General features: G+C 42.2%; 1 protein-coding gene across 1 annotated transcript in view; it reads right to left on the bottom strand.

Annotated features, from left to right (window-relative positions):
- Positions 1 to 549: 549 nt before the first annotated feature.
- Positions 550 to 26866, bottom strand: part of LOC111975642 (microtubule-associated protein 1S) — a 51235-nt gene continuing 24918 nt past the window's right edge. The window contains exons 3-7 of the mRNA XM_024004107.2: positions 18968 to 19050; positions 17792 to 17932; positions 14279 to 17591; positions 4272 to 4495; positions 550 to 4146 (exon numbers count right to left, since the gene is read on the bottom strand). Of these exons, the coding sequence (XP_023859875.1) occupies positions 3991 to 4146; positions 4272 to 4495; positions 14279 to 17591; positions 17792 to 17932; positions 18968 to 19050 (3917 nt within the window). The 3' untranslated portion in view covers positions 550 to 3990. The remainder of the gene's footprint in view (positions 4147 to 4271; positions 4496 to 14278; positions 17592 to 17791; positions 17933 to 18967; positions 19051 to 26866) is intronic.

The raw sequence follows: 26866 nt of genomic DNA, 5'->3' as shown, positions 1-26866 counted from the left end.
TCCGTGTTCTGATGGCAGCTCCGCCTCCAGGGCACAGGCAGAACGAATGTGATTGGTTGGATGAAAGCTCAGTGGGCAGAGCGACAGGTCAGTGGGTGGAGTTCACAGGTGAGAGTAAAAAAAAAAAGAAGAAAAAAGAAGGCAGGTTGGTGGTGGTGGATGGAGGGCATTAAACACAGGTTATGACAAACAAGGTCGCCAGTTCGAATCCCAATACAGGTTGTTTTCCGACACAACTAATCACATTTCTAATCTGCTGAAAAAAGTACTGGTGCCCTACCCCTACTGACGCAGTGGACTAGGCACTGGGAAAGGGATCAGAAGGTCACAGGGTCACAGTTTTTTTTTTTTAATATTACCTTTATTTAACTAGGCAAGTCAGTTAAGAACAAAATTCTTATTTTCAATGACGYCGTGGGCTAACTGCCTTGTTCAGGGGCAGAACGACAGATTTTTACCTTGTCAGCTTGCTCTAACCACTAGGCTACCTGCCACCCCAAGTTCACAGGTTCTAATCTTGAAAGTTGAAAGTCAGGGAAACGACGCCAATTAAGCACACACATTTATAAAAAGGGGTACATGTATTGAAAAAGAGAAAAAACAAACATTTGTGTTTCAATAGTGAATCAATCCACCCTGTCATTATTCATCTAACCACCACACTCACTTGACACCGCTGAAACAGTCTAATGACATTTTTACAGACACTCAAAGCATTTCCTGGGTGAATTCCAGACACTTGCAAGTGATGTGTGAACCACCAACATATTATGGAAATAGACAAACATACATGTATAGGTGCAAGGGAAAAGAGGGGTGTATAAGTATTAAAAATATAGCACCAAAAACTGAAATATAAAGGCTTTAAAGAAACGATATACCATCTCCCAAAATGTGCTGTTCAATTTGGTTGCCAAAGACTAATAGAACATATTAATCTCAATGGGTTTAGTTATATTGCGGCGTGATTTACAGATATGAACACTTATGTCCATGCAAAGTGCTACGGTCACTTTTAAATTGTGACTGAAGCGCAGATTTCGACAAGAGGTTTCTCATTCACCTAGTTTTATTATAAATGGGGCAGGGATGGAAACAGAGAAACACAGGACCATTCTTTAGATTTTTTTTCTTCAAGCGCATAATTTCTATTGATTCCAATGAGCCAAATATACCAGTGAACATGGCTTTCAAAATATTGAGACAAGGAGGGAGAATCAATAGGTGGTAGTAGACATTCTGGGACACAGCTTTGAGAACAAAGCCAAGTCATGTTATGAACAGCAGCGGGTGTAAGAGACACACAATATCCAAACCAATGCATTGAGTCCAGAATGTGATATATGGTGCACACAAATACAGACATGATGGATTGTCAAAAGTTAAGATTAGTATGAGATATTACTTAACTCCACTAGTGTGAAATAGCTATCCAAATAAGTGATCAGTGTCATGCAATCCACTTTCAATCATTTTTGCTCAGACTTATAGCTAGTACCAAAAAACATGCTGCCGTTTCACACTCTTCCATATGACAATGTGAGCTCGGTTCCACTTACTTTGTCCGGCCATTGGCTAATGATATCATGCGAGTAGCCTGTTGCTAATCAAATGATAGTAAGTGATAAAGTAGCCACACCACATTGATATACAGAAAACTCAATTTAGGAAAAACAAAAATAGAATTGATAAAAGAAAAACGGATGACATTACATTTTTCTGTATGAAATAATTAGAATTATATGATCTGCCAACATGTGGCTGGCTGGACACACCCTTTCCACATGATATTTTCAAATGTACAAGGTGCTCTCAAAGAGCCATGGCATTTAATTAAATTCAAATTAGATTTTAACTTGTGAGATCTGCATGCTTGTACAACTCGGCATGGCCAAAAAATATAATTTGAAGTGAAAAAAAGAAAGAAAAAAAGTACATTTCTCTAAGAATACCAGTTATTTAACCCAAGTGAAAAGAAAGTTTAAAATCCTTTCATATCCCTTCTCCTTGAATTAAATGAAAATATCCTTTGTAACAAAGAGCAATATAACACAACAAGTGCTTGGTCTGCAAGCAAAGTGGTGGGCATGGTAGTGCAAACAGTGCTGGCATGCATTTGGACTCTGCTTCGATAGAGGCTAAAAGCGTTGACATTCACAGATAACATAATTTACATTCTACTGCAATTAACCAGATACACAAGCGATTGCTGATATAACTGATTTTCCGTTCTTGTTAAAAATGATATGTTTAGCATTTACTTTAGTTCACTTAGGCACAATAATAACCACTCTGTGATAAATGGAATGTACTATCTTGCAAAGTATTGCTAATGACTTCCCTATTAGCATATCCAATTTTGTGTATCCCTCTTCAGTGAAGCTTACCCTCTGGTGCATGTGACATTCAGTGGTCCCGTTGATATGGCATATTTAAGAAATAAGGCCCGAGGAGGTTTGATATATGGCCAACATACCACGGCTAAGGGCAATTCTTACGCACAACGAAACACGGAGTGCCTGGATACAGCCATTAGCTGTAGTATATTGGCCATATACCAAAAAACCCAGAGGTGCCTTAATGCTATTATAAACTGGTTACCAACGTAATTAGAACAGCAAAAATATTTTTGGGTTCATACCTATGGTATTCGGTCTGATATACCACGGCTTTCAGAAAATCAGCATTCAGGACTCAACGCTCCCAGTTTATAATTAAAATTAGAGGATGGTGACATGCAGCTTCTCTATGATAAAACAAATTCTGGTCTTGAAGAGGGACTCAAATAGAGGTTTGGATACAGTTGGTTTATTAGTGTGGAAATATACTGTACTGTTAACACTTCTTTCAAAGTGCATTTTTTCATGAAATAACTACTCGGTACTAAAACTAATTCAGTCATGTGAGTTGGTACATAAATGACTCAATTGTCTATTGCCTTCCATCTAAAACTACTTACGAGTATTTCTTTAGTACAAATTATTACCTAGTATTTACCAAGCCATTTCATTTAAAAAGACACTGTCAAAAGTGTATACCACTGTATGTGCTCTAGATGAAGGGTTAAAGTGACTGATATGAATGTTACACAAAAATACTGCACATTTCATAATTTCTTGAAACATGGACTTCATTATTTTATCAATGTCAGAGTAATCCTTCTGTTCACATGCATACCATTACCTTCCGAGACATTGGCGATCTCCTTATAATGTTCATAGACCGTCTATGAAACTCAAAATGGGATGTAGAAACATGTCGGTGTCCTTCAGTAAGTGCTGAGGTCTCGGCACGTCTACATGTGCCCCAGGAGACAACAAAGGTCCCGTCTTCACCTCCTCTCACACACCCTCTGCCTTTTTTCGTTTTTGACGGACATCCTAATCTATTGTAACACTGATTCTCTCACTGCGGTCCCCTTGTCTGTGGAAATGAATAACTGTGCAAATGGGTGCAGGGCTAAATACACCAATGAAATGCTATACGGATTAAATGATTCATCGTTAAAGGAAAAACTCAGGAGTTCAGCCCCAAGGAGGCAGAGGGTTTCCTACAGCTGTCGACTAGTTCTCTCTGGGCTGTTGTGGATTTGGATCACAATTACCTGGCTGCTAATAAGAAGTGTGAGGAACTTCGATTAGTATTGCCAGTCTTCTAAGTCCACCTTGCCTAGCATTCATAATGAACAACCTTTCTTCATGTTGGTAGACCAAAGACTCTTGGACATCTTCATGTTCTGCCTTCATTTCCATGGTATAGATGTACCCAGGCAAAGATGGGAGTGCTTGCTGGAGTCCGCTCTATATTAATAAGATTGAAAGGAGGAAAAAAGCCTGCTAATCTACCAGGCTATACTTGATGCATGCTAGGGTGGGAAATCGTCAGTTTAGAGGGGGGAAACGGGTCCATCACAATTTAAGAGAAGATCAAGTGAGGGAGATCCTTTGGTGGATAAGAGTGCAGGGATCTGAAGATTCGTCTTGTTCTCTCTCAGAACTCCACTTTACATGCAGGGAAGGTCTCTTCTTGCATGGCCACAGTGCTGTTGCTGCCCAGCACGGTAATGCCCAGCTCCCCCTGCCTCTCGTGGGTCTCCTGGTACCACTCATGCATCGTCAGTGAGTCAAAAGTGGGGATCAGGGTCACCTGAGAGTGGAAAGGTAGACAGGTAAATAAAAATGAGAGCATGAGTACATAGAAGTAGACAGACTTTTGTTGACGTACTACAAATATGGAAAATGAGAAATAAGAGGAGAGGGGGAGAGGGTGACCTGCACATCGGGCCAGGCCGTCTTCCCCTCCAGTAGGGCATCAAGAATAGGTCTCATGACAGACTCCTTCAGGTGCTCATTGCCACTGACGATGTAGCAGGAGGAGCGCAGGCGTCGGAAGAACTCTACGTCAATGGTGGTAGAGGCACAGCCAGATGGGAGATAAGCCAGGTCCAAATAAACTGGGGCCCCTCCAGCTGCACTGGCCTTGCTGCCCACAGAACCTGTAGGACACAAAGCAGAGTTAGGCATCACACAATGTACACAGATTGTACAAAACATTAGGAGCACATGCTCTTTCCATGACAGACTGACCAGGTGAAAGCTATGATCCCTTATTGATGTCACTTGTTAAATCCACTTCAATCAGTGTAGACGAGAAAGCTGTTCATTGACTACAGCTAGACGTTCAACACCATAGTACCATCCAAGCTCATCATTAAGCTGGAGGCCCTGGGTCTCAACCCTGCACAATCGGGTCCTGGACTTTGACGAGCCGCCACCCCAGGTGGGTAAGGTAGGAAACAACATCTCCACTTCGCTGACCCTCAACACTGGGGCCCCACAAGGGTGCGTGCTCAGCCCCCTCCTGTACTTCCTGTTCACCTATGACTGCGTGGTCATGCACACCTCCAACTCAATCATCAAGTTTCCAGACGACACAACAGTAGTGGGCTTGATTACCAACAACGACGAGACAGTCTACAGGGAGGAGGTGAGGGCATTCGGAGTGTGGTGTCAGGAAAACAACCTCTCACTCAACGTCAACAATACAAAGGAGATGATCGTGGACTTTAGGAAACAGCAGAGGGAGCACCCCCCATCTACATCGAAGGGACAATAGTGGAGGATGTGGAAAGTTAAGATCCTCGGCGTACACGTCACAGACAAACTGAAATGGTCCACCCACATAGACAGTTTGGTGAAGGCGCAACAGCGCCTATTCAACCTCAGGAGGCTGAATAAATTTGGCTTGTCACCTAAAACCCTGACAAACTTTTACAGATGCACAATTGAGAGCATCCTGTCGGGCTGTATCACCGCCTAGTACAGCAACTGCACCGCCCTCAACCGCAAGGCTCTCCCAGAGGGTGGTGCGGTCTGCACAACGCATCACCGGGGGCAAACTATCTGCTCTCCAGGACACCTACAGCACCCGATGTCACAGGAAGGCCAAAAAGATCATCAAGYACAACAATCACCCGAGCCACTGACTGTTCACCCCGCTATCATTCAGAAGGCGAGGTCAGTACAAGTGCATCAAAGCTGGGACAGAGAGACTGAAAAACAGCTTCTATCTCAAGGCCAGCAGACTGTTAAACAGCCATCACTAGCACAGAGGCTGCTGCCTACATAGAGACTCACTAGTCACTTGAATCAATTTCACTTTAATGTTTACATATCTTACATTACTCATCTCATATGTATATACTGTATTTTATACCACTTATTGCATCTTGCCTATGCCGCTCGGACATTGCTTATCCATATATTTATAAATTCTTATTCCATCCCTTGAGATTTGTGTGTATTAGGTAGTTGTTGGGGAATTGTTAGATTACTTGTTAGATATTACTGCACTGTCGGAACGAGCACATGCATTTCGCTACACTCGCATTAACATCTGCTAACCATGTATATGTGACCAATAAAATTTGATTTGATGAAGGGGAGGAGACCGGTTAAAGAAGGATTTTTAAGCCTTGAGAGACATGGATTGTGTATGTGTGCCATTAAGAGGGTGAATAGGCAAAACAAAATATTTAAGCGCCTTTGAATGAGGTATAGTACTAGGTGCAAGGAGCACCGGTTTGTGTCAAGAACTGCAACGCTGTTGGGTTTCTCACGCTCAACAGTTTCCTGTGTATCAACAATGGTCTACCGCCCAAAGGACATCCAACCAACTTGACAACTGTGGGAAGCATTGAAGACATCATGGGCCAGCATCCTGTGGAACACTTTCCACACCTATTAGAGTCCATGCCCTGACGAATTGAGGCTGTTCTGAGGGCAGAAGGAGGGTGAGGGGGGCAACTCAATATGTGACCGACCGGCTCGATTGTCTTATGTAGCAAAATGTGTAATGGATAAAAGTAAAAATCAGAGCTAGAAAATGGTATATCATACACTGCAGTTGAGAAACAATGGAAAAGTAATTCTGCATTGAAAGTTGATAAACTTGTTACCTCAACATTTGAGAAAATGMCCCTTGAATGTTTTGGTACACCTACTGGAGAGCTCTTCTTTGTCTACACCCATTCAGCATCATTCACACCCTCTTAAGCTTTAGCCCCACCTATCTCCTTAAGGATTCACATGTGAGGCCATGTACTAAACAACCAAAGACTTCAAAACAATAGCTTGTTTATTCTACGTGTGTGTTGGAAAATTTTTATCTGGATTGCCAGAGTGTTTTTTATTTAACCTTTATTTAACTAGGCAAGTCAGTTAAGAACAAACTCTTATTTACAATGACGGCCTACCGGGAAACAGTGGGTTAAACTGCCTTGTTCAGGGGCAGAACGACAGATTTTTACCTAGTCAGTTTAGGGATTTGATCCAGGAACCTTTCAGTTACTGGCCCAACGCTCTAACCACTAGGCTACCTACCAGGTTCAATGATGTCTAGCCTCTTGACGCCACGGGTCATATATTTATATATTTTTAAAGAACGTTCCCAAGGTAAACGGACTATTTCTCAGGTCCAGATCGTAGAATATGCATATAATTTACAGATTAGGATAGAAGACACTCCAGGGTTTCCAAAACTGTCAAAATATGTCTGTGAGTATAACAAAACTGATTCTGCAGGCGAAAACCTGAGAAAATATAACCCGGTAGTGATATATWTTTTTTTCATTCTGTGTTTCCTGGCCAGTCTTTCTTCCATTTAAAGAGGTATCAACCAGATTCCTTTTCCAATGGCTTCCTCAGGCTGTGACCAGGCTTTAGACATAGTTTCAGGCTTTTATTTTGAAAAATGAACAAGATTTTTCAAAAGTAGTCAGGTGTCCTCTGAATAGTACCTGCGCGCCAGAGGGGAGCTCTCCATTTTGRTTTTCTCTCTTATTGAATAGGTTATGGTCCGGGTTGAAATATTATCGATTATGTTTGTTAAAAACAACCTGAGGATTGATTATAAAAAACATTTGACATGTTTCTACGACCATTACGGATACTTTTTGGAATTTGTCGAACGGAACAAGGCTTTGGTTTTCTGAACATAACACGCAACCCAAATGGCATTTTTTTGTGATAAAAGTAATATTTATCGAACAAAAATAACATTTATTGTGTAACTGGGAGTCTCGTGAGTGCAAACATCCGAAGATTATCTAAGGTAAGCGATTAATTTGATTGCTTTTCTGACTTTCGTGACCAAGCTAATATAAGGCTAACTGTTCTAGCATTGATTGCTACACTCACAAAAGCTTGTATTTCTTTCACTGTAAAGTATATTTTCAAAATCTGACATGATAGGTTGATTAACAACAAGCTACGCTGTGTTTTGGTATATTTCAATTGTGATTGCATGATTATAAATATTTTTTGTAATATTTTTGCATTTGGCGACCTGCAATTCTAGCGGTTGTTTAGGAAAGTGATCCCGTAAAAGGGATCTGTGCGCAGAGAAGCTAGCTAACATTAGGCTATAACCAGCAATGCAAATGGCTCTGAGATATGAATAATATTACTACACAGATCATACACCTAATGTTAGCTAGCGAGCCAGCCAATGGTTGCCCTTAGTTTGAAGATGTATAAAGCACCTGTCTCCAGATTACAACAGCCTTCTGCGTTCTCTTTTCGACTACATCTGCATATTTGCAATCAAACGCCAGAATTTTCTCCATCTCCTTAGCTATTATACTCCAATTTCACTCATTTCAAAACTCYGTCCTCCAGAAAGTGGAGAGCAACACTTACGCAGTTCTACTATGTGATATCTTCCAAAAAATACATGTTAAAAAGGATTACCTGGTGACGTCACTTCCTCTTGAATTTGCAGACGTGTTGCTGTGCGTTTTGTTGCCAACTTTACTTTGCTAGCTTTGCTTTGCTAGCTGACAACTTTACGTTTATATTTTTAGTTTTTCCATCACAACTTTTTTCCCTCATTCAACTTTTTCACTCCGGACGCTTTATCTGGACATGGTTCGTCAGCACCTTCAACAGCCGAAGCTAAGTAGTAACTTTAACATGATGTCTTCTAACTGCATTCGCTGTACTCATAATATACAGGAGAATGATCGCCTAACGGCGAGGATAGCGGTGCTGCAAGCCCAGCTTCAGACGCAATCGTTAGGCAAGGGTAATTTCAGTGTAGGAAAGGGTGAAACAGCYTCTGTGCCACCAGTAAGTACAGATAGTAACGTTAGTATAAATKCCCCCGCACTGTCCCCGCAGCKGGACAATTTTCTCATGGCTTCTGGAGMGAAATGCTGTTGGAATGCTCAACCGGTGTCGCTCATTCAGCCGACAGAAACTTTCAACCGGTTTTCCCCATTGAGTAGCGAGTCGGAGTCTGAGGCCGAGTCTTCTCTTGTCTCTACTCCTCCCGTTACGGGGTCTGAGACGCCGAAGGCTCCCACCATTAGCTCTGACAAATTGAAAACCCTAGTCATTGGCGACTCCATTACCCGCAGTATTAGACTTAAAACGAATCACCCAGCGATCATACACTGTTTACCAGGGGGCAGGGCTACCGACGTTAAGGCTAATCTGAAGATGGTGCTGGCTAAAGCTTAAAAACTGGCGAGTGTAGAGAGTATAAGATTGTTATCCACGTCGGCACCAACGATGTTAGGATGAAACAGTCAGAGGTCACCAAGCGCAACATAGCTTCAGCCTGTAAATCAGCTAGAAGATGTGTCGCATCGAGTAATTGTCTCTGCCCTCTCCCAGTTAGGGAGTGACGAGCTCTACAGCAGACTATCACAACTCAATCGCTGGTTGAAAACTGTTTCTGCCTCCCAAAAGAAGAATTTGTAGATAATTGGCCCTCTTTCTGGGACTCACCCACAAACAGGACCAAGCCTGACCTGCTGAGGAGTGACGGACTCCATCCTAGCTGGAGGGGTGCTCTCATCTTATCTACAAACATAGATAGGCTCAACTCCACTAGCTCCACAATTGAAATAGGGTGCAGGCCAGGCAGCAGCTGTTACCAACCTGCCAGCTTAGTGGAGTCTGCCAATAGCCAGTCAGTGTAGTCAGCTCAGCCATCCCCATTGAGACTGTGTCTGTGCCTCGACCTAGGTTGGGCAAAACTAAAACATGGCGGTGTTCGCCTTAGCAATCTCATTAGGATTAAGACCTCTCCATTCCTGCCATTATTGAAAGAGATCGTGATACCACATCTCAAAATAGGTTACTTAATGTTAGATCCCTTCACTTCAAAGCAGTTATAGTTCAATGAACTAATCACTGATCAATCTTCGATGTGATTGGCCTGACTGAAACATGGCTTAGCCTGATGAATTTACTGTGTTAAATGAGGCCTACCTCCTGGTTACACTAGTGACCATATCCCCGTGCATCCCGGCAAACGCGGAGGTGTTGCTAACATTTACGATAGCAAATTTCAATTTACAAAAAAAAAAAAATGACGTTTTCGTCTTTTGAGCTTTAGTCATGAAATCTATGCAGCCTACTCAATCACTTTTTATAGCCACTGTTTATAGCCTCCTGGCCATATAACAGCGTTCCTCTTGAGTCCTGAATTTCTATCAGACCTTGTAGTCATAGCAGATCATATTCTAATTTTGGTGATTTTTAATATTCATATGGAGAAGTCCACAGACCCACTCCAAAAGTCTTTCGGAGCCATCATCGACTCAGTGGTTTTTCCAACATGTCTCTGGACCTACTCACTGCCACAGTCTATCTGGGACTTAGTTTTGTCCATGGAATAAATGTTGTAGATCTTAATGTTTTTCCTCATAATCCTGGACTGTCGGACCACCATTATTAGTTACTGCAATCGCAACAAATAATCTGCTCAGACCCCAACCAAGGAGCATCAAAAGTCGTGCTATAAATTCTCAGACAACACAAAAATTCCTTGATGCCCTTCCAGACTCCTTCTGCCTACCCAAAGGACGTCAGAGGACAAAAATCAGTTAACCACCTAACTGAGGAACTCAATTTAACCTTGCGCAATACCCTAGATGCAGTTGCACCCTTAAAACGAACCATTTGTCATAAGAAACTAGCTCCCTGGTATACAGAAAATACCCGAGCTTTGAAGCAAGCTTCCAGAAAATTGGACGGAAATGCGCCACACCAAACTGGAAGTCTTCCGACTAGCTTGGAAGTACGCTGCAAGTACGAAAAGCCCTCCACTGCTGCTCGATCATCCTACTTTTCCAACTTAATTGAGGAAAATAAGAACAATCCAAAATTTCTTTTTGATACTGTTGCAAAGCTAACTAAAAAGCAGCATTCCCCAAGAGAGGATGGCTTTCACTTCAGCAGTAATAAATTCATGAACTTCTTTGAGGAAAGATCATGATATTAGAAAGCAAATTATGGACTCCTCTTAAATTTGCGTATCCTCCAAAGCAATTGTCCTGAGTCTGCACAACTCTGCCAGGACCTAGGATCAAGGGAGACACTCAAGTGTTTTAGTACTATATCTCTTGACACAATGATGAAAATAATCATGGCCTCTAAACCTTCTAGCTGCATACTGGATCCTATTCACTAAACTTACTGAAAGACTGCTTTCCTTGCTTGGCCCTCATATGTTGAACATAATAAACGGCTCTCTATCCACCGGATGTGTTACCAAACTCACTAAAAGTGGCAAGTAATAAAGCTCTCTTGAAAAAGCCAAACTTGACCCGGAAAATATAAAAAACTATCGGCCTATATCGAATCTTCCATTCCTCTCAAAAATTTTAGAAAGCTGTTGCGCAGCAACTCACTGCTTCCTGAAGACAAACAATGTATACGAAATGCTTCAGTCTGGTTTTAGACCCATCATAGCACTGAGACTGCACTTGTGAAGGTGGTAAATGACCTTTTAATGGCGTCAGACCGAGGCTTGCATCTGTCTCGGCTACTAGATCTTAGTGCTGCCTTGACACCATCGATCACCACATTCTTTGGAGAGGTGGAAACCAATTGGTCTACACGGACAAGTTTCTGGCCTGGTTTAGATCTTACCTGTCGGAAAGATATCAGTTTGTCTCTGTGAATGGTTTGTCCTCTGACAAATCAAACTGTACATTTCGGTGTTCCTCAAGTTCTCGTTTAGGACCACTATTGTTTTCACTATATATTACCTCTTGGGATGTTATTCGAAAACATAATGTTAACTTTCACTGCTATGCGGATGACACACAGCTGTACATTTCAATGAAACATGGTGAAGCCTCAAAATTGGCCTCGCTAAAGCCTGTGTTTCAGAATAGGAAGTGATGGGCTGCAAACTTTCTACTTTTAAACTCGGACAAACAGAGATGCTTGTTCTGGTCCCAAGAAACAAAGAGAACTTCTTGTAATCTGACAATTATCTTGATGGTTGTAAAGTCGTCTCAAATAAAACGTGAAGGACCTCGGCGTTACTCTTGACCCTGATCTCTTCTTTTGACGAACATAAATAAACTTCAGTTAGGCTAATACGGCTGCTAGAATCCTGACAGAACCAAGAAATTTGATCATATACTCCAGTGCTAGCCCCTACACTGGCTTCCTGTTAAGGCAAGGGCTGATTTCAAGGTTTTACTGTTAACCTATAAAGCGTTACATGGGCTTGCTCCTACTATCTTTCCGAGTTGGTCCTTCCGTACATACCTACACGTACGCTACGGTCACAAGACGCAGGCCTCCTAATTGTCCCTAGAATTCTTAAGCAAACAGCGGGAGCAGGGGCTTTTCTCGATAGATCTCCATTTTATGGAATAGTCTGCCTACCATGTGAGAGACGCAGACTCGGTCTCAACCTTTAAGTCTTTACTGAAGACTTATCATCTTCAGTAGGTCATATGATTGAGGTTAGTCTGGCCCAGGGTGTGAAGGTGAACGGAGGCTCTGAGCAACGAACCGCCCTTGCTGTCCTGCCTGGCCGGTTCCCTCTCTTCACTGGGATTCTCTGCCCCTAACCCTATTACAGGGGCTGAGTCACTGGCTTACTGGTGCTCTTTCATGCCGTCCCTAGGAGGGGTGCGTCACTTGAGTGGGTGAGTTACTGACGTGATCTTCCTGTTGGGTTGCCCCCCCCCTTGTTGTTGCCGTGGTGGAGATCTTTGTGGCTATACTCGGCCTTGTCTTCAGGATTGTAAGTTGGTGGTTGAAAGAATTCCCTCTAGTGGTGTGGGGGCTGTGCTTTGGCAGAGGGTGGGGTTTATCCTTCCTGTTTGGCCCTGTCCGGGGGTATCATCGGATGGGGCCACAGTGTCTCCTGACCCTCCTGTCTCAGCCTCCAGTATTTATGCTGCAGTAGTTTATGTGTCGGGGGGCTAGGGTCAGTTGGTTATACCTGGAGTACTTCTCCTATCTTATCCAGTGTCTGTGTGATTTAAGTATGCTCTCTCTAATTCTCTCGTTCCTCTTTTTTTCTCTCCCGGAGACCTGAGCCCTAGGACCATACGTCACGGCAACCGGGCATGATGACTCCTTGCTGTCCCAGTCCACCTGGCCTTGCGCTGTTCCAGTTTCAACTGTTCTGCTGCTGTTATGGAACCCTACCTGTTCAACTCTTAATGATGTCTATGAAAAGCCAACTGACTTTTATTCCTGATTATTATTTTGACCATGCTTGTCATTTATGAACATTTTGAAAATCTTGGCTCTCTCTAATTCTCTCCTTCTCTCTTTCTTTCTCTCTCTCGGAGGACCGGAGCCCTAGGACCATACGTCAGGACTACGGGCATGATGACTCCTTGCTGTCCCCAGTCCGCCTGCCCTGCTGCTATTCCAGTTTCAACTGTTCTGCCTGCGTTATGGAACCCCTACTGTCTCAGACTGCTGTTTCATTCTTAATGATCGGCTATGAAAAGCAACTGACATTTATTCCTATTATATTGACCATGCTTTCATTTATGACATTTTGAAAATCTTGGCTCTCTAATCTCTCCTTCTCTCTCTCGGAGGACTGGGACGTGCGTCGGGGCTGCCGGGCGTGATGGGCTCCTTGCTGTCCCAGTCCACCTCGCCTTGCTGCTATTCCAGTTTCAGTGTTCTGCCTGCGGTTATGGAACCGCACCTGTCCCCGGAACTGCTATTTTCAACTCTTGGATGATCGGGCGTATGAAAAGCCAACTGAAAAGTATTCATGATTATTATTTGACCATGCTTGTCACTTAATGAACATTTTGAACATCTTGGCATAGTTCTGTTATATCTCCACCCAGCACAGCAGAAGAGGACTGGCGCACCCCTCATAGCCTGGTTCCTCTCTAGGTTTCTTCCTAGGTTTGCGCCTTTCTAGGGAGTTTTTCCTAGCCACCGTGTTCTGACACCTGCATTGCTTGCTGTTTGGGGTTTTAGGCTGGGTGTCTGTACAGCACTTCGAGATATTAGCTGATGTACGAAGGGCTATATAAAATAAACTTGATTTGATTTGATTTGATTACCTACACATACTGACCAGCTCATGTTATAGACATAAGTATACTACATGGCAGACCAATCCGAACTCATCTCTCGGCATGTCCAGCCCTCTCATTATCTCAGCCAATCATTGCTAGCAGGAAGGGTGCTAATTTTTTCCGTGGCTAAACCAACTAGGCTCGTAATTTACCAATTTTATTCGTATTTAAGGCACATGAACGTTCACATGTTCTAGAAGGCATTTATGCCAAAAAACGCATTTTGATTAAAACATTTACATTCAAATGGCTCTCCTGTGAAGTAGTGACGCTCGACATACGCCTAGTTTCCTGAAAAGAGTCACATATCTAGAAGGGGTTCCTAATGCTTTGTAAATTGATTTTAGAAATCAAGTAATAAAAGATTATCAAATGTCATCGTTCTAAGTGTAAAACATGGTCTGTGCCTACCTGAAGAAGCTGACCTTGCAGTCCCAGGTCTGYAGCCATTAGTGGTATTGCGGGATGAAGGCCTTGTGTCAAGACTTGAGGTGATCTTCAACGTACCAGTTGTGCTGCCAGTCTTGGTCTTGTTGTTCAGAGTCGTACTGGTGGCTGACGTTAACCTATGAGTGACCCCAGCTGGTTTCTTGGTTTTTGTGACGGTGCTCTTTGAGGTCTTGCTTGGAGCATCAGCCTCAGGGTCAGCCATGCAGGCACCGGGCTGGGGCGGCAAGGGTGGCAGGTCCTTCATTGGGGCTGGGGGAGGGTCCTGAGAGGAATGTTGAGCTCCCCTGTTGGAGGAGTGAGAGCTGGGATGGTCGTGTGGATGGTGGGGTGGGAAACTCCCAGAATCCTCATCAGAGTCCATGTCTGCAGTGATGGAGGGGCAGTCTTCAGTCCCTGGGGGTATGTCTGAATCTGTGGCTGTGTTGAGGGACTCACTAGCAGATGTGGGTGGAGTCTCCTGACCTTGTGGCGAATGTCGATCACTATGAATGACGCTTTGTGGCTTAGCTAGCTCCTGGGAGTGGTCGCTGTTTTCTGATAGTTCTCGAGGGCTACCTGTCGCTAGCCCCGGAGACAGATGCTGTTGTTGGTTTTCTGGGGACTTCGGGTGCTGGAATTCACAAGGTGAGACCAGGCAGAGGTCGACGTCATGGGGAACGTCGGGGAGAAGACCCTGAAATCCAGTAAGGCGTTCCTCTGAGCCGTCCCCTGGCGGACGCATGTTATGACATGTCCTCAAAGGTAAGGACATCCCRATTTTGGGGTCAGGATCAGCAAAATGCCCATTCGAGTAGGACCTGTCCATATGGTCTCCCTTGGGTGACTCATCAATAGATGGGAGCACCTGATCAAAAGACACGGAAAGAGACTCATCAACTTCTGTCGAGTGTGGGGAACCGATTTCAGCAGGCATAGACGTAATATTGGGGGAGACCGAGTCCGGCAGCATGAAGGGACTCGGTGTCAAAAGGCTTGATTGCTTCTCCTGGGACGATGTAGAGTTCTCTAGGTTCCCCCTCAAGGAGCCTACCTCAGAGTTCCTGCAAGAACCCATAACATGGCAGTCTTCAAACCCAAGGCTAGGCACCCTTCCCCCGAGACTACTGTCCTCACCAGAGCCCTGAGCATCCTCTTCAGATGATTGGTGGAAAGGGGTATGCCCAGCGCTATTAGGGGCTGAGTCAGCAGGGGAGACCAACTCTAAAGTCTTCTCATCTGAGCTGGCACATGCATCTTGTCCATTTCGCAGGGCCCCATCAAGAAGCCTGTATTCAGTTGGTGTGATATCAAAGTTCACACTGCGGTCACTTTTAGGAGTTTTGGCAAGAGGTGAAGTGGTTCCCAGGGCCTTCTCTGGATTTGGGAGTGTCTCCATGCAGCGGAACTTTTCTGGACTTTCCAAGATGTCACCCTTCTCTGCATTTTCTCTTGATCCATTCTCTGTTTCAGGTTGCACCATTCCTTCATTGTTAGCTATAGTGCTCACTTCAACAGCAGTCTTTTTCTCTGACTCTCCATTTTCTGCTCTGAGCTTCTCGAATTCCGCTGTCATGTCTTCAGGTGTTGACATCTTAGAACGATCAGCATCCCCTTCAGAGGCTTTTTGATTCTCTGTCTTTTTACTCGTCTTTGACTTTCCCCCCTTGTTCAATGAGTCTTTCTTGGGGATTGCATCCTTCTTCAAAGTTCCATTCTTGCCTAAGGGCTTTTTTGCTTCTGCGTTTCCTAATGAAGGTCCAGCTATCACTTTTTTCACATCCTTGCTGACAGGTTTTGTTGGTTTCTTCTCATCTGGCTTGATTTCCTTCTTGATCTCTTTCTTTGGATCAGGTTTGACATCTTTCTTTGGTTTAAGACCAAGAGGTTCTTTCTTAATTTGTTCTTTCTTTTTCTCCACATTTTCATCCTTTTTGGCAACACCTGCAGAGGCTCTCTCATCCCTCTTTTTGACTTCTTTTTTCTCATCCTTTAAAGGTTCTTTCTTTGTCATAAGCTTTTCAGGCTTTGGAAGTCTTTGTTTAGCATCCCCATCCTTCAATTTCGACTTCTCATCCCCTTCCTTCTTTTCTTTAGGAGCAATGTCACTTGGGCCCTTGGGCTTGGTCTTCACGTCTTGTTTCTTAATGTCCCCACGTCCAAGTTTGTCCTTCAGCAAGGCACTGCTAGGTCTTGATTCCCTGGGAAGGGACTTAAGGCTCTCCCGACTCTCTGCACGTTTTGGTTGTTTATCTGATTTGGATGCTTCAAGGTCCCTGAGGCTCACGGCGGGGTGTTTCAGGAATTCTAGATGCTTTACTTTGTCAAGTCCTTCAAGAATCTTGGCCTGTGGAGTACACCCAGGGAAGAGAACTCGAATGATCTTCTCTTGAGTACTGGCAGGATGCCACACCAATAGAGCACAGATGGAGACGAGGCAAGGCAGGGGTATCTCTGAGCCTTTCATGTTAGATCCATTGCCGGGCCAGTTCTTCATCAAAGCCTCAAGCTCTTTACTGCCTTTGACTGGGTTAAGAACATACAGCTCTAGACGACCGACTCCCATCTTCTGGAAAAGTATAACAGGCTCAATGGTGGGTCCATTTGAGCGACTAAGAGGCTCTGGATTGATTGTTAGCCTTTCAAGGTGCTGCAACGTGAGTGCCACCTGATCGCAGCTCCGCAGTTCTTTGGGATCACCCTCGAATGACTTCAATCTCTCTGGAGCATTAAGGAAAACTATGCCAATATCAGGGGAAATTAGATTTTTCATCCAGTCCTCATTGATCTGAGAGTCGGCAGACTGTTCATCCTCCAGTTCTACCACTTTCCTTTGGAGAAGACTGTTCACCCCTGGAAGATTGTCAGTGCCGATGTGGGTGAGGAGCAGGGAGTCAACTCTGTCCAGATGTCTAACCAGTTTCCAGAAACAGGAGCGTGGATCGGACCCTCCGTTGACCAGGATGTTGAAACCGTTAACAGCAAAGAAGGCAGAGTCTCCTCTCCCACCTGGAAATACGTAGCAGCAGGGGCGGGAGAGTTTGAGGAAGCCCACAGTACTGGGGGGCTCCAGCAGCTCAAAAGAAGACTGTGGCTCCAGGGACTCTGAGAGGTATTCTGTGAACTCTTGCAGACCTTCCATTTCAGGTAGCACTGATGGCAGGTTTGTTTTGATGTCAATGAAGTCTTGTAGGTTGTGTTTCTCCAACACTGAGTTCTTCCACACCCCAGTGTTAGGACAACTCAGCGTGAGGCTAGCTTTTTGTGTAGGGTCTGCCGAGCTCAATAACTCTCCAATCTATTCAAAAAGATAGAATGGTTTGATGTAAAATCACTTGACCAGCTTATTAATAATGCTTTGAATTTAGATAAAAATCTGTAATTTAGAATATACACTGATTGTACAAAACATTAAGAACACCTGCTCATTAAGAACATCTGCTATTCCTATGACAAATGTCTGGTATACTCCGTGTATATTACAGTAAAATAACTCACCTCTTCATCAGCAAATATCTGAATGAAGTCACTGAGAGAGAAGCATCCTGTTTGTAAGACCAGGTCTCCTGCCTCTTCGACACATTGTCCAGCAAGAACCAACAACTTGTGGCGAGACACATCAGATATAAGCCGGCGCACCTAGGGAAATGGAAGGAAAAGTAGTCATGAAATTAAGCTCCATTTAGTAGCCTATACAATTCCAAATAGGACAATAGTTTAGATTGTGCTTAGTGTCACTGACAATACAGAGAAACAAGGCCCCTCATTCAAGTTAAATTATTTTTTTTTTTTTTACAGTCTATAATATGATAAAAAGGGAACATGGCAAGATAAACCTTTCTTCATCTTGATCCAAATTACGTGCATACTAGCCAGATCGGATATAAAAAAAGGCTGCCCACAATTTGTTTTGGTGCCTTAGGCCACAATCAACCCAGATGCTGATTTCAATGTATYGCCTACATACATTGTTATTAAGTGATCAATAAAAAATGATCATGTGTTAACATTTTCATGATAAAAAAGGCAGCCCCTCAAACTCCATGGTAATATTCTATTGTTACAAAAATTCTCAAATTCCTCATCCCCCTATCTTTTCCCAGAGAAAATATTTCAGGAATTACTGTTTACATACTCTTTACAGTACTAAACATACTGCAAATGTTGTTCAGCCATGACATTGAAATAATTCCTGAATTTACCAGCAGATATACTCATACAGAATGAGAACGCAAAAGATTATTTCCCCTAATATTGAATGCATTCTGAAATATCGGTGAATTAAGCATCACAAGCATTAGCTGACAAGCATAGGCTGAAGTAGATTCTTGGTTCAAATGAGGAAGGTTATATTTCATTACAGCAACGACAGGATATGATTTCCAGTATGAAATGAGCGCCAGATGGCAGGGCAGAGAACCGTGTAATGTGATGGCAGTGTGTACTGCAGGTGTCATCTGAGCAATTGGATCCTTTCCATCTCAGGACAAAGCAATTGTTATGCAAAGCAGAGCATACCTTAGTAAATATCCTATTGTCATGCTGAACATAGTTTATATTCCAGTATTTTAAAATGAATTTGGACTACACAAAATAATCCTTGAAACCGAATTAAGACTTCAACACCGGGGTCTGACATTCAACAGTGAGAGATGTAGCCTAATTAAGTCTCACCTCTGAGCAGACCAACTCATGGGATGGGTTCCCCACCACCTTGGTGTCTAGAACGTCTCCACTGTGCTGCAGTGTCCTCTGGCCTATAGGGAAGGAGGGAGAAAGTGGTCAGAAACCTGAGAGTGAGGGAAAAGGCTCCATGGAGGTAGGGGTTAAAATATAACCTAGGCTGTTCCTTTAGACCCGACAACAAGGGGTACTGGGCAATAGTATATGGATTGTTTACAGACTACACTAGAGACTGATGGTTGGAATGAAACCATCCACATAGGCCAATGGCCGTATGCTATATGTGGATAGTTTGGAAATAACAGATCCTGCATCCACTAAAAAGGTAAAAAAGTTGGGAAAATCAATGTCAAAATATATATWTWTTTTTTTACAGTAAACCGATTAGCAGATGTAGATCACTTCACTTCACTTCAGCTCAATCAATCAATCAATCAAATCAAATGTATTTATAAAGCCCTTAGTCTATGGTGTAGTCTGTTAGTCCAGACCAGCTCACAGTTAGTCTTGACCACAGCCAGAGAAAGATCCGTGTCAGCATCAGAAACAACCAGTCTATGGAATTGAATGCCTCTGTAAAGCGAGAGAAACAATGCTGCTCCAGMGCTTGATTTGAACTTTTTTAGCCACTTATCACCATTTTATTCACCATTGAATGATGCAAGGAACCACCTTACAAAACACAACTCATTACCATCTTTTTTACCATACAGAATCAGACAACAATGTAGGCTACACTCTGCCTATTGGCTTCTATGCATATTCAAGCCCATCTCAAATTACAACACTGTTAAGGCTCTCCTGGAGGATGGTTGGCCACCATTGGTTGCCTATAAAATATTGCAACATTACATTTACAACCAAATCTTTATAAAATAATTCCCTATAAAAAAGATCTATGAGGCTGATGCAACAGATCAGACCGTTTAGCTTAAAATTATAACGTTTTATTTCTTCATATTATAAAGGTCAACAATGCGCGCATTAATGTGCCAAAATGCATTTAGCGGCGAAACACTGCTCTCAAAACCGCACCAGATGCACAATCGTTTATTTTTTACATATTTTTTACCTTTATTTAACTAGGCAAATCAGTTAATAAACCAATTAGGCACATTTGGGCAGTCTCGATACAACATTTTGAACAGAAATGCAATGGTTCATTGGATCAGTCTAACACTTTGCACATACACTGCTGCCGTCTAGTGGCCAAAATCTAAATTGCGCCTGGGCAGGCATAATACATTACAGCCTTTCTCTTGCATTTCAAAGATGGTACAAAAAAAGGCATCTTTTCTTTCTTTGTAATATCTTTTACCAGATCTAATGTGTTATATTCTCCTACATTCATTTAACATTTCTACAAAATTCAAAGTGTTTCAATTCAAATGGTATCAAGAATACGCATATCCTAGCTTCAGGTCCTGAGCTACAGGCAGTTAGATTTGGGTATGTCATTTTAGACTCAATTTTTGGGGGAAAAGGGGGCGGCTCCATGAACAAATTCTTATTTACAATGACGGCCTACCCCGGCCAAACCCGGACGATGCTGGGTCAATTGTGCTCCGCCCTATGGGACTCCCAATCACGGCCGGATGTGATACAGCCTGGGTTTCATGTGACAGATTAAAATATGTTAGAAATTAAGAAAGCGGGGAGATCTAAAGATGCATCAACTAGCATGGATTACTAATATGTCTAGGATTATGCCTTTGTATGCTGGACAATAAAACAACTAATAAAAAAATGAAAACCAATATAACATGAGAAAAATGCTGGTTTCAATTGCATATTAAGTGTTTATAAAATAATACATTCAACAGTATGGTCGTATTTTGGCTAGGATAGGTTACTTTGAAACAGGCTAAGACATGCTTCATAAAATGACATAAAACGTACAGGGTTTAAACAACTAAGTTTATGGTTAAATAGTTTCAAAATTCTGACCGCCTCCGCTCAGATTCAAGGTGGGTGATCTCCACCTTGAATCTGTGCAACAGGCACTGTCCTTCACTCTCAGGTCTTGTGATCATTTGAATGAACCGTGCCTCGAGCATGTCGACAGAATAAAGCCTTTAGACGTTAATGTTAATTATCCTTCATTATATTCGTCAAACATGACGGGCATTTAGCCCATATTTATGTAATAAAAAAATCTAAGTTTGTCCCCATTTTCTGGCGCCTCATGTCCTCATGTGTTTGGACAATATGCATATCTACTACACTGACATGAAAGCTTTTTTATTTATGTACATGAAAAATAGATTTGAATATTATTCCAATGTTGGCCTCTCTGATCCAATTCTGGTCGGAATAAAAACATTTTTTTTACTTGTCCATTTAAAATGTCCAACTTAAATCTATATTCTTCTTGTCCAACAATTCTTTTTTTTTTTTTTTTTACTTTTCCCGGACAAGAAGACAACAGTGAATGTCAACCCCTGTGCACAGTTTGAGGCACAGAGCTTTGCATAGCACAAAGATAAACCCTGGGCTTGCAGTGTGACTAACTTTTAGTGCTGGTCTGAAGAGAGAATAGGTCAAAAACAAGGCAAGGCATTGAAACCAGACAAGGCTGAAGCAAAAACCAAAACATGACTTACCAGTAGTTAGAATGTTCTTGGTAAAAAAAGAGAGACATACATACAATAATGCTATTAAACTCAAGAGAAACAAAAAAGGCAACACTTTTAGAATATCATATTTTTTGTTTTAGTCTATATTTGTTTAGAATTCTAGTTATAAGCAGGCTTCAAAAGCTGCAATGCCATGCCCGAGGCTATTTAGGCTGAATAAACGACCTGTGAGTCAAAATCCTACTGCATCACATGACAGAATACAGTGGTATTCACTCATGTGCTGCACCCAACAGCATCCCCATTTAACCTACAATTTTCCACACCGAATCCCAATCATTATTAGAGGGTCGGCGTGGGGACTGTTTTATGACTGGGGTAGTGGAGCTACATGTTCTAAAAGGTAAAATAATCATGGAAGGCCGGCAGAAATCAAGAACTATGTTTTTTTATGGGTTCTATAGGTAACACACACTGTATGGCTAAAAAGTCTGTGGGAGCGAGAGAAAGGACTGCCAGTGAGATAGTTCTGCTTTGAGGTTTTCCTTCTAACAGTATGAACATTTACACTGCAAAAGTTCCGTCACTTACTACACTATGTCTGCTATATGAACAGCTCAAATGCACATTAACCAAAAGCTCAGTAGATCAAAAAGTGAGTGGACAGTTACCCAAAAACCCAGCACAGGTTGTCAGTGTGGATGGTCCAGCCAGCCAAGAAGGGAGATTTAGAATGTAATTGTTGCTTGCTGTAGTCACACGTGCTAGCAGGTATTGAGCCTCTTATTGAATTACCACCCCATTAGGGAAGTAACTATGGTATATTAGAACATGGAGATCAGTGCTCAGTCACTAAATTATCCAGTGAACCAATCATTGACCACTGTCTGGTAACACCTACCCCGAGTACTGTACATGATTGCGTAATTATATGAAGATAAGTTGGTCATTGGTTATCGCCAGTCCCCTGAACATCACTGAAGTGCACAGAAGGTAGTTGTGGACAGCATTGAGAAACCAATGTCATTGGCGTATCAACTTCCCACCCTTGTCATTACCCTAGTCAACCCTATTTGCTGTGCTGAGAGAAGAGGAACCATTCTTTCCAGTCACTAGAACATGTGTAAAAAGCGACATGCTCAAAGAGAGGGCCTCAGCTCCAACCTTGACCCTTGTGTAGAGACGAAACCCAACACATGAGAAAGCACTTCCTTCCTGTCAGCTAGTCGAGCTACGACGTTGCTACGGCAACAGCTGCAGAGGCTATACACAGCCAGAGAACACAATAGCACAAAGGAAGCAAAGGATTAAGTTGAAACAAATTATCTTCATTCTATTTTGGAATGATTCAACAAGGCCCATGACCAGATCGTGTATATAATGGTCCATCAGTGTGAATCTCACAGAGAACAGATATTAGTTGAATCCATGAATAACTAGAATTATTTAAACAAAAGGCTTCATGACTACCAAGGTTCAGGACAACCACAGCCCTTTTCTCCATATGTGCTTCGTGTCTGGTTGAGCCCTGTCCTATCAGAGATGTGCCCCCTGCAGGGAGAAACTTGAGCGGCACACTGGGCAGCATCCGACTCCCCACCAAGTGAGACATTGTGCAAATGAAAACCAGCTAAACTGGACTTTTTAGGATTACCCTACAACAAAATCCACGCTCCGTTCCCCTCATCCCCCTGCCCTCTTTGACATCTCATCTTTGATGGCTCCATTTGCCCTTCCTTCCACTGTCAGGTTCTTAATGTACACAAACACATTGTAATGTATCATTCTGTGCTGCTGGAAAAGACAAAGCTGAAAGCAGCCTGAAATATTCACAGCGATATGGCTGAAAGGAAACAGAGCTGGATGGTTCCAGTTTCTGCCTTTATTCTTCAACTGGATGAGTCAGACCGCAAAGCAAAGGTAGAACAGATTTGAAATCAGGATTTTGAAAGAGGAATATCTTTAAGATTCTGCCATATTTCTCTTCTGGCTTCTTTCTGAGGTGAATTGTCATTCTTTTTTAAGGTTTGCCATTTGCAGGTGTATCCAAACACAACGGACCATCCCCCATCCCATGTGTCTGCAGTGCACGCTCCCTGGATAGAGGGTTTTAATCTGAGCTGTAAATCACAGAAGATAACCAGGGCAGCCAGCAACCCCCCCCCCATTCTGCAGTAAAATAAATAAATAAATACATTTAAAAACCGCAATATTTTGGACGCAATATTTGCAGCATACTGCAGGTTATACTGCAATATGACTGCACCATTTTTTCCTAAGTGCAATAATTTGTCAAACAGTAAAGTGCATTATCCTCATGACTCCTGTAATAAATGTGTCTGCGCTGCCGCTGCACCCAGCTGCTGGAATGAGAAAGCCTCTCACAAAATACCTCTCCCCTTCATGCGGCTGCTTGCTTCCAGCACACCAATTCCTGCCACGTCACTCAAGCAGGCAGCACAGTTCCTAGCTGTTTACATTCTCTCAGCATGCTATCAATGCATAATGTCAAAATATTCTTCCAAAACAAGATTGACGCTCCTTTCCACGTTGCTTCTTAATGTGAATCCACGTTTGCTGTATTGTACTATTAGTTTGTTTGRCTTGCTCTCTGCAAAATACTAGTTAGCAAAATAATACTAATCGCTAACTAGCTAGCAAAGCAAAGCAAACATCAACTCTAATACAGGTTGCTACCGGTGGTGGTGCAGACCTAGGATGACCACCCAAATGCAGGACAACATGATGATTTTGCGGAAAAAGTGTAACCCCCCCCCGGAGAGCCTTACAAATGACAATTTTTCAAAGGATGTACGGTCAAATATTGAATATCATTATAGAATATGCATTAAATGCATCCTCAAATTGCAACGTTTGCCTATTGTCTCAATAACATTTTTAATAACTTAAAAAAATAAAATAGGCATACCTAACTTCAAAAATAAGCCAGGGCATCATCCCTGTCAATCGTGAATGATAATTCTTAGTTTTACCAGTGAAATGAAAAACTGCGTCTGCATGCCAATCATTTGATCTCAATCAGTTTAATGGGAATATGCATTTAGATCTTCTTGAATGACTGTTTCATGAGCAAATTAAAGCAGATGGTGTGAACTATATAGCCTTCCTGTATTTTGTTTCAATCAAAGCAGATTCTGCCTAGTGTGCGTGCTAACCATCCTAAAATATCCTAGGAAATMAGGTGGTGTTTTTGTTGTAACATTATACTATTGTTGTGATCTTCCAAGACATTGATTCAGCTTTGATCTAACTTTCCTAAATGAGCACCATTGTGAGAAGTGGCGCTCCGGCAGCACTACATCCCTGCAGTCCACTACACCGACTGAGCAATTGAAGCATAGCCTACTGTTGATGCAGAAACGAGAGACTACGTGTGGCTGTTTTATGAGAATCTCTGAATTCTCATAATATACCTGAGACCAACATTTCTGGTTGGTCTCAGGTAATGTAAAACAGTTAAGATGGGAGTCTTAAAATGGGATTGAGTGAAGTAGCACAAAATATGTTGAATGGGTTACTAATGAGCATGGAGATCCTCACAAGTTTCACAWTTTTTTWATAAATGTTTACAATGTTGCAAGTTTGCTAGCGCAACTTTCGGGCCGGACCCTTCTGATAGTTGATACAATGTTTCAAGTTTGTTGCAGACAGGCAATGCATAGCCAATGTGATTTATAGGATATTTTTTTTTAAATCAGGATATTTTCTACCTGCAGGCTGCAATGGTTTCATTTGTTGTCTTTATGTAGGCTATTTTTACATAGTTTACAATGGCAATGTAAGTTACTTTTAGATTAGTGTCATTTTCATTTAGATATCATTCAGACGAACTACATGGCAATGATTTTGAGATGCAAAGACTATTATAAATTAAATGAAACTGTTCAATGAAAATGTGCATATGAAAATCATAACTGGCACGCACGTGATCGGTAGAAAGATAAATTGGCACTCCAAATGGAAAAGGTTGCGTACACCTGTTGTAGCCTATTACCGGAAACTTCAGGAGCATAACGGCAGAATCTGTGAAGGCCAGCAGCAGCGGAAGGATGGGGGTTGGGAACAGATTTTTTTGTTCTAGTTAGGCTCTTGATCTCTGCCTCTGTTATTTGTATCTTAATTATTTAATCAAACAGTGTGCTTACAGCATCYGACAAGCTCAGCACATATAGTGGATTTAATTAAAAACACGTGTCTATATGTGGAAAAATACATGTTTTCAAATTTGGTTTTCAGATTATTTTTTTTAGGTCAGCATGTTSTTAGTGCAACATTATGTTCTGAATCAGAGAGCTACCTATATTCTAAAATCTGTCTAAATGTATCTATTCAAATTTGTAATTAGGGTCCCCTTGGAAACACTGACCAAGACTTTGGTTCCTAACATGTCATATCTCCTACCTGGCTTTTTTAATTTGTTGTTATGTCAAACACCAACCATAGAAATYTAATAATTATTCAAATGTTATCATCCCAACAGTTCACCCAAGTGCTTTGATAATGCCAAAATAATGGAAACACTTGAGTAAATGAGGGATACAAAGTATAATTAAAAGCAGGTGCTTCCACACAAGTGTAGTTCCTGAATTCATTCCGCAATTAACATCCCATCATGCTTAGGGTCATGTATAAAAATGCTGGGCAGGCCATTATTTTGGCTACACCCCCAAAGAATGACAATGCTCCCACCCACAGGGCACAAGTGGTCAGTGAATGGTTTGATGAGCATGAAAACTATCAGATGTCATCAGATGTTAACCCAATTTAACACTTATGGGGGGATTTTGGAGCGGCGCCTGAGACAGCGTTTTCCACCACCACCAACAAAACACCAAATGATGGAATTTCTCATGGAAGAACGGTGTTGCATCTCTCCAATAGAGTTCCAGACACTTCTGGAATCTATGCCAAGGTGCATTGAAGCTGTTCTGGCTCGTGATGGTTAAACACTCTATTAAAATACTTTGTTGGTATTTCCTTTGGCAGTTATCTGTAAGTCAAATTGCAATCGCAATATTTGGTTGAAAACATAAATAAATCACAATTAGATGTTTTGCCCATATTGTGCACCCCTATTTGAAAGCAGTTAGCTGTCCACATTAAAGAGGGTCACTTTCTGTAGGTATACGTTTGTTGTTTATATATCTATCTATCTCAAAGCACACTTTTACAATCGAGATATCTGATATGGCTTTCAAATATGGAGCGCACGAAATGCGCATCGCCAGTGCAATAGGCCTCATTGCAAAGTAGGAAATTACATTTCCTCTTTGATTAATACATGGATACTAGC

Source organism: Salvelinus sp. IW2-2015, linkage group LG16 (genome assembly GCF_002910315.2).
Source record: "Salvelinus sp. IW2-2015 linkage group LG16, ASM291031v2, whole genome shotgun sequence".
NCBI lineage: Eukaryota > Metazoa > Chordata > Actinopteri > Salmoniformes > Salmonidae > Salvelinus > Salvelinus sp. IW2-2015.
This window is presented reverse-complemented; position numbering and strand designations above follow the sequence as displayed.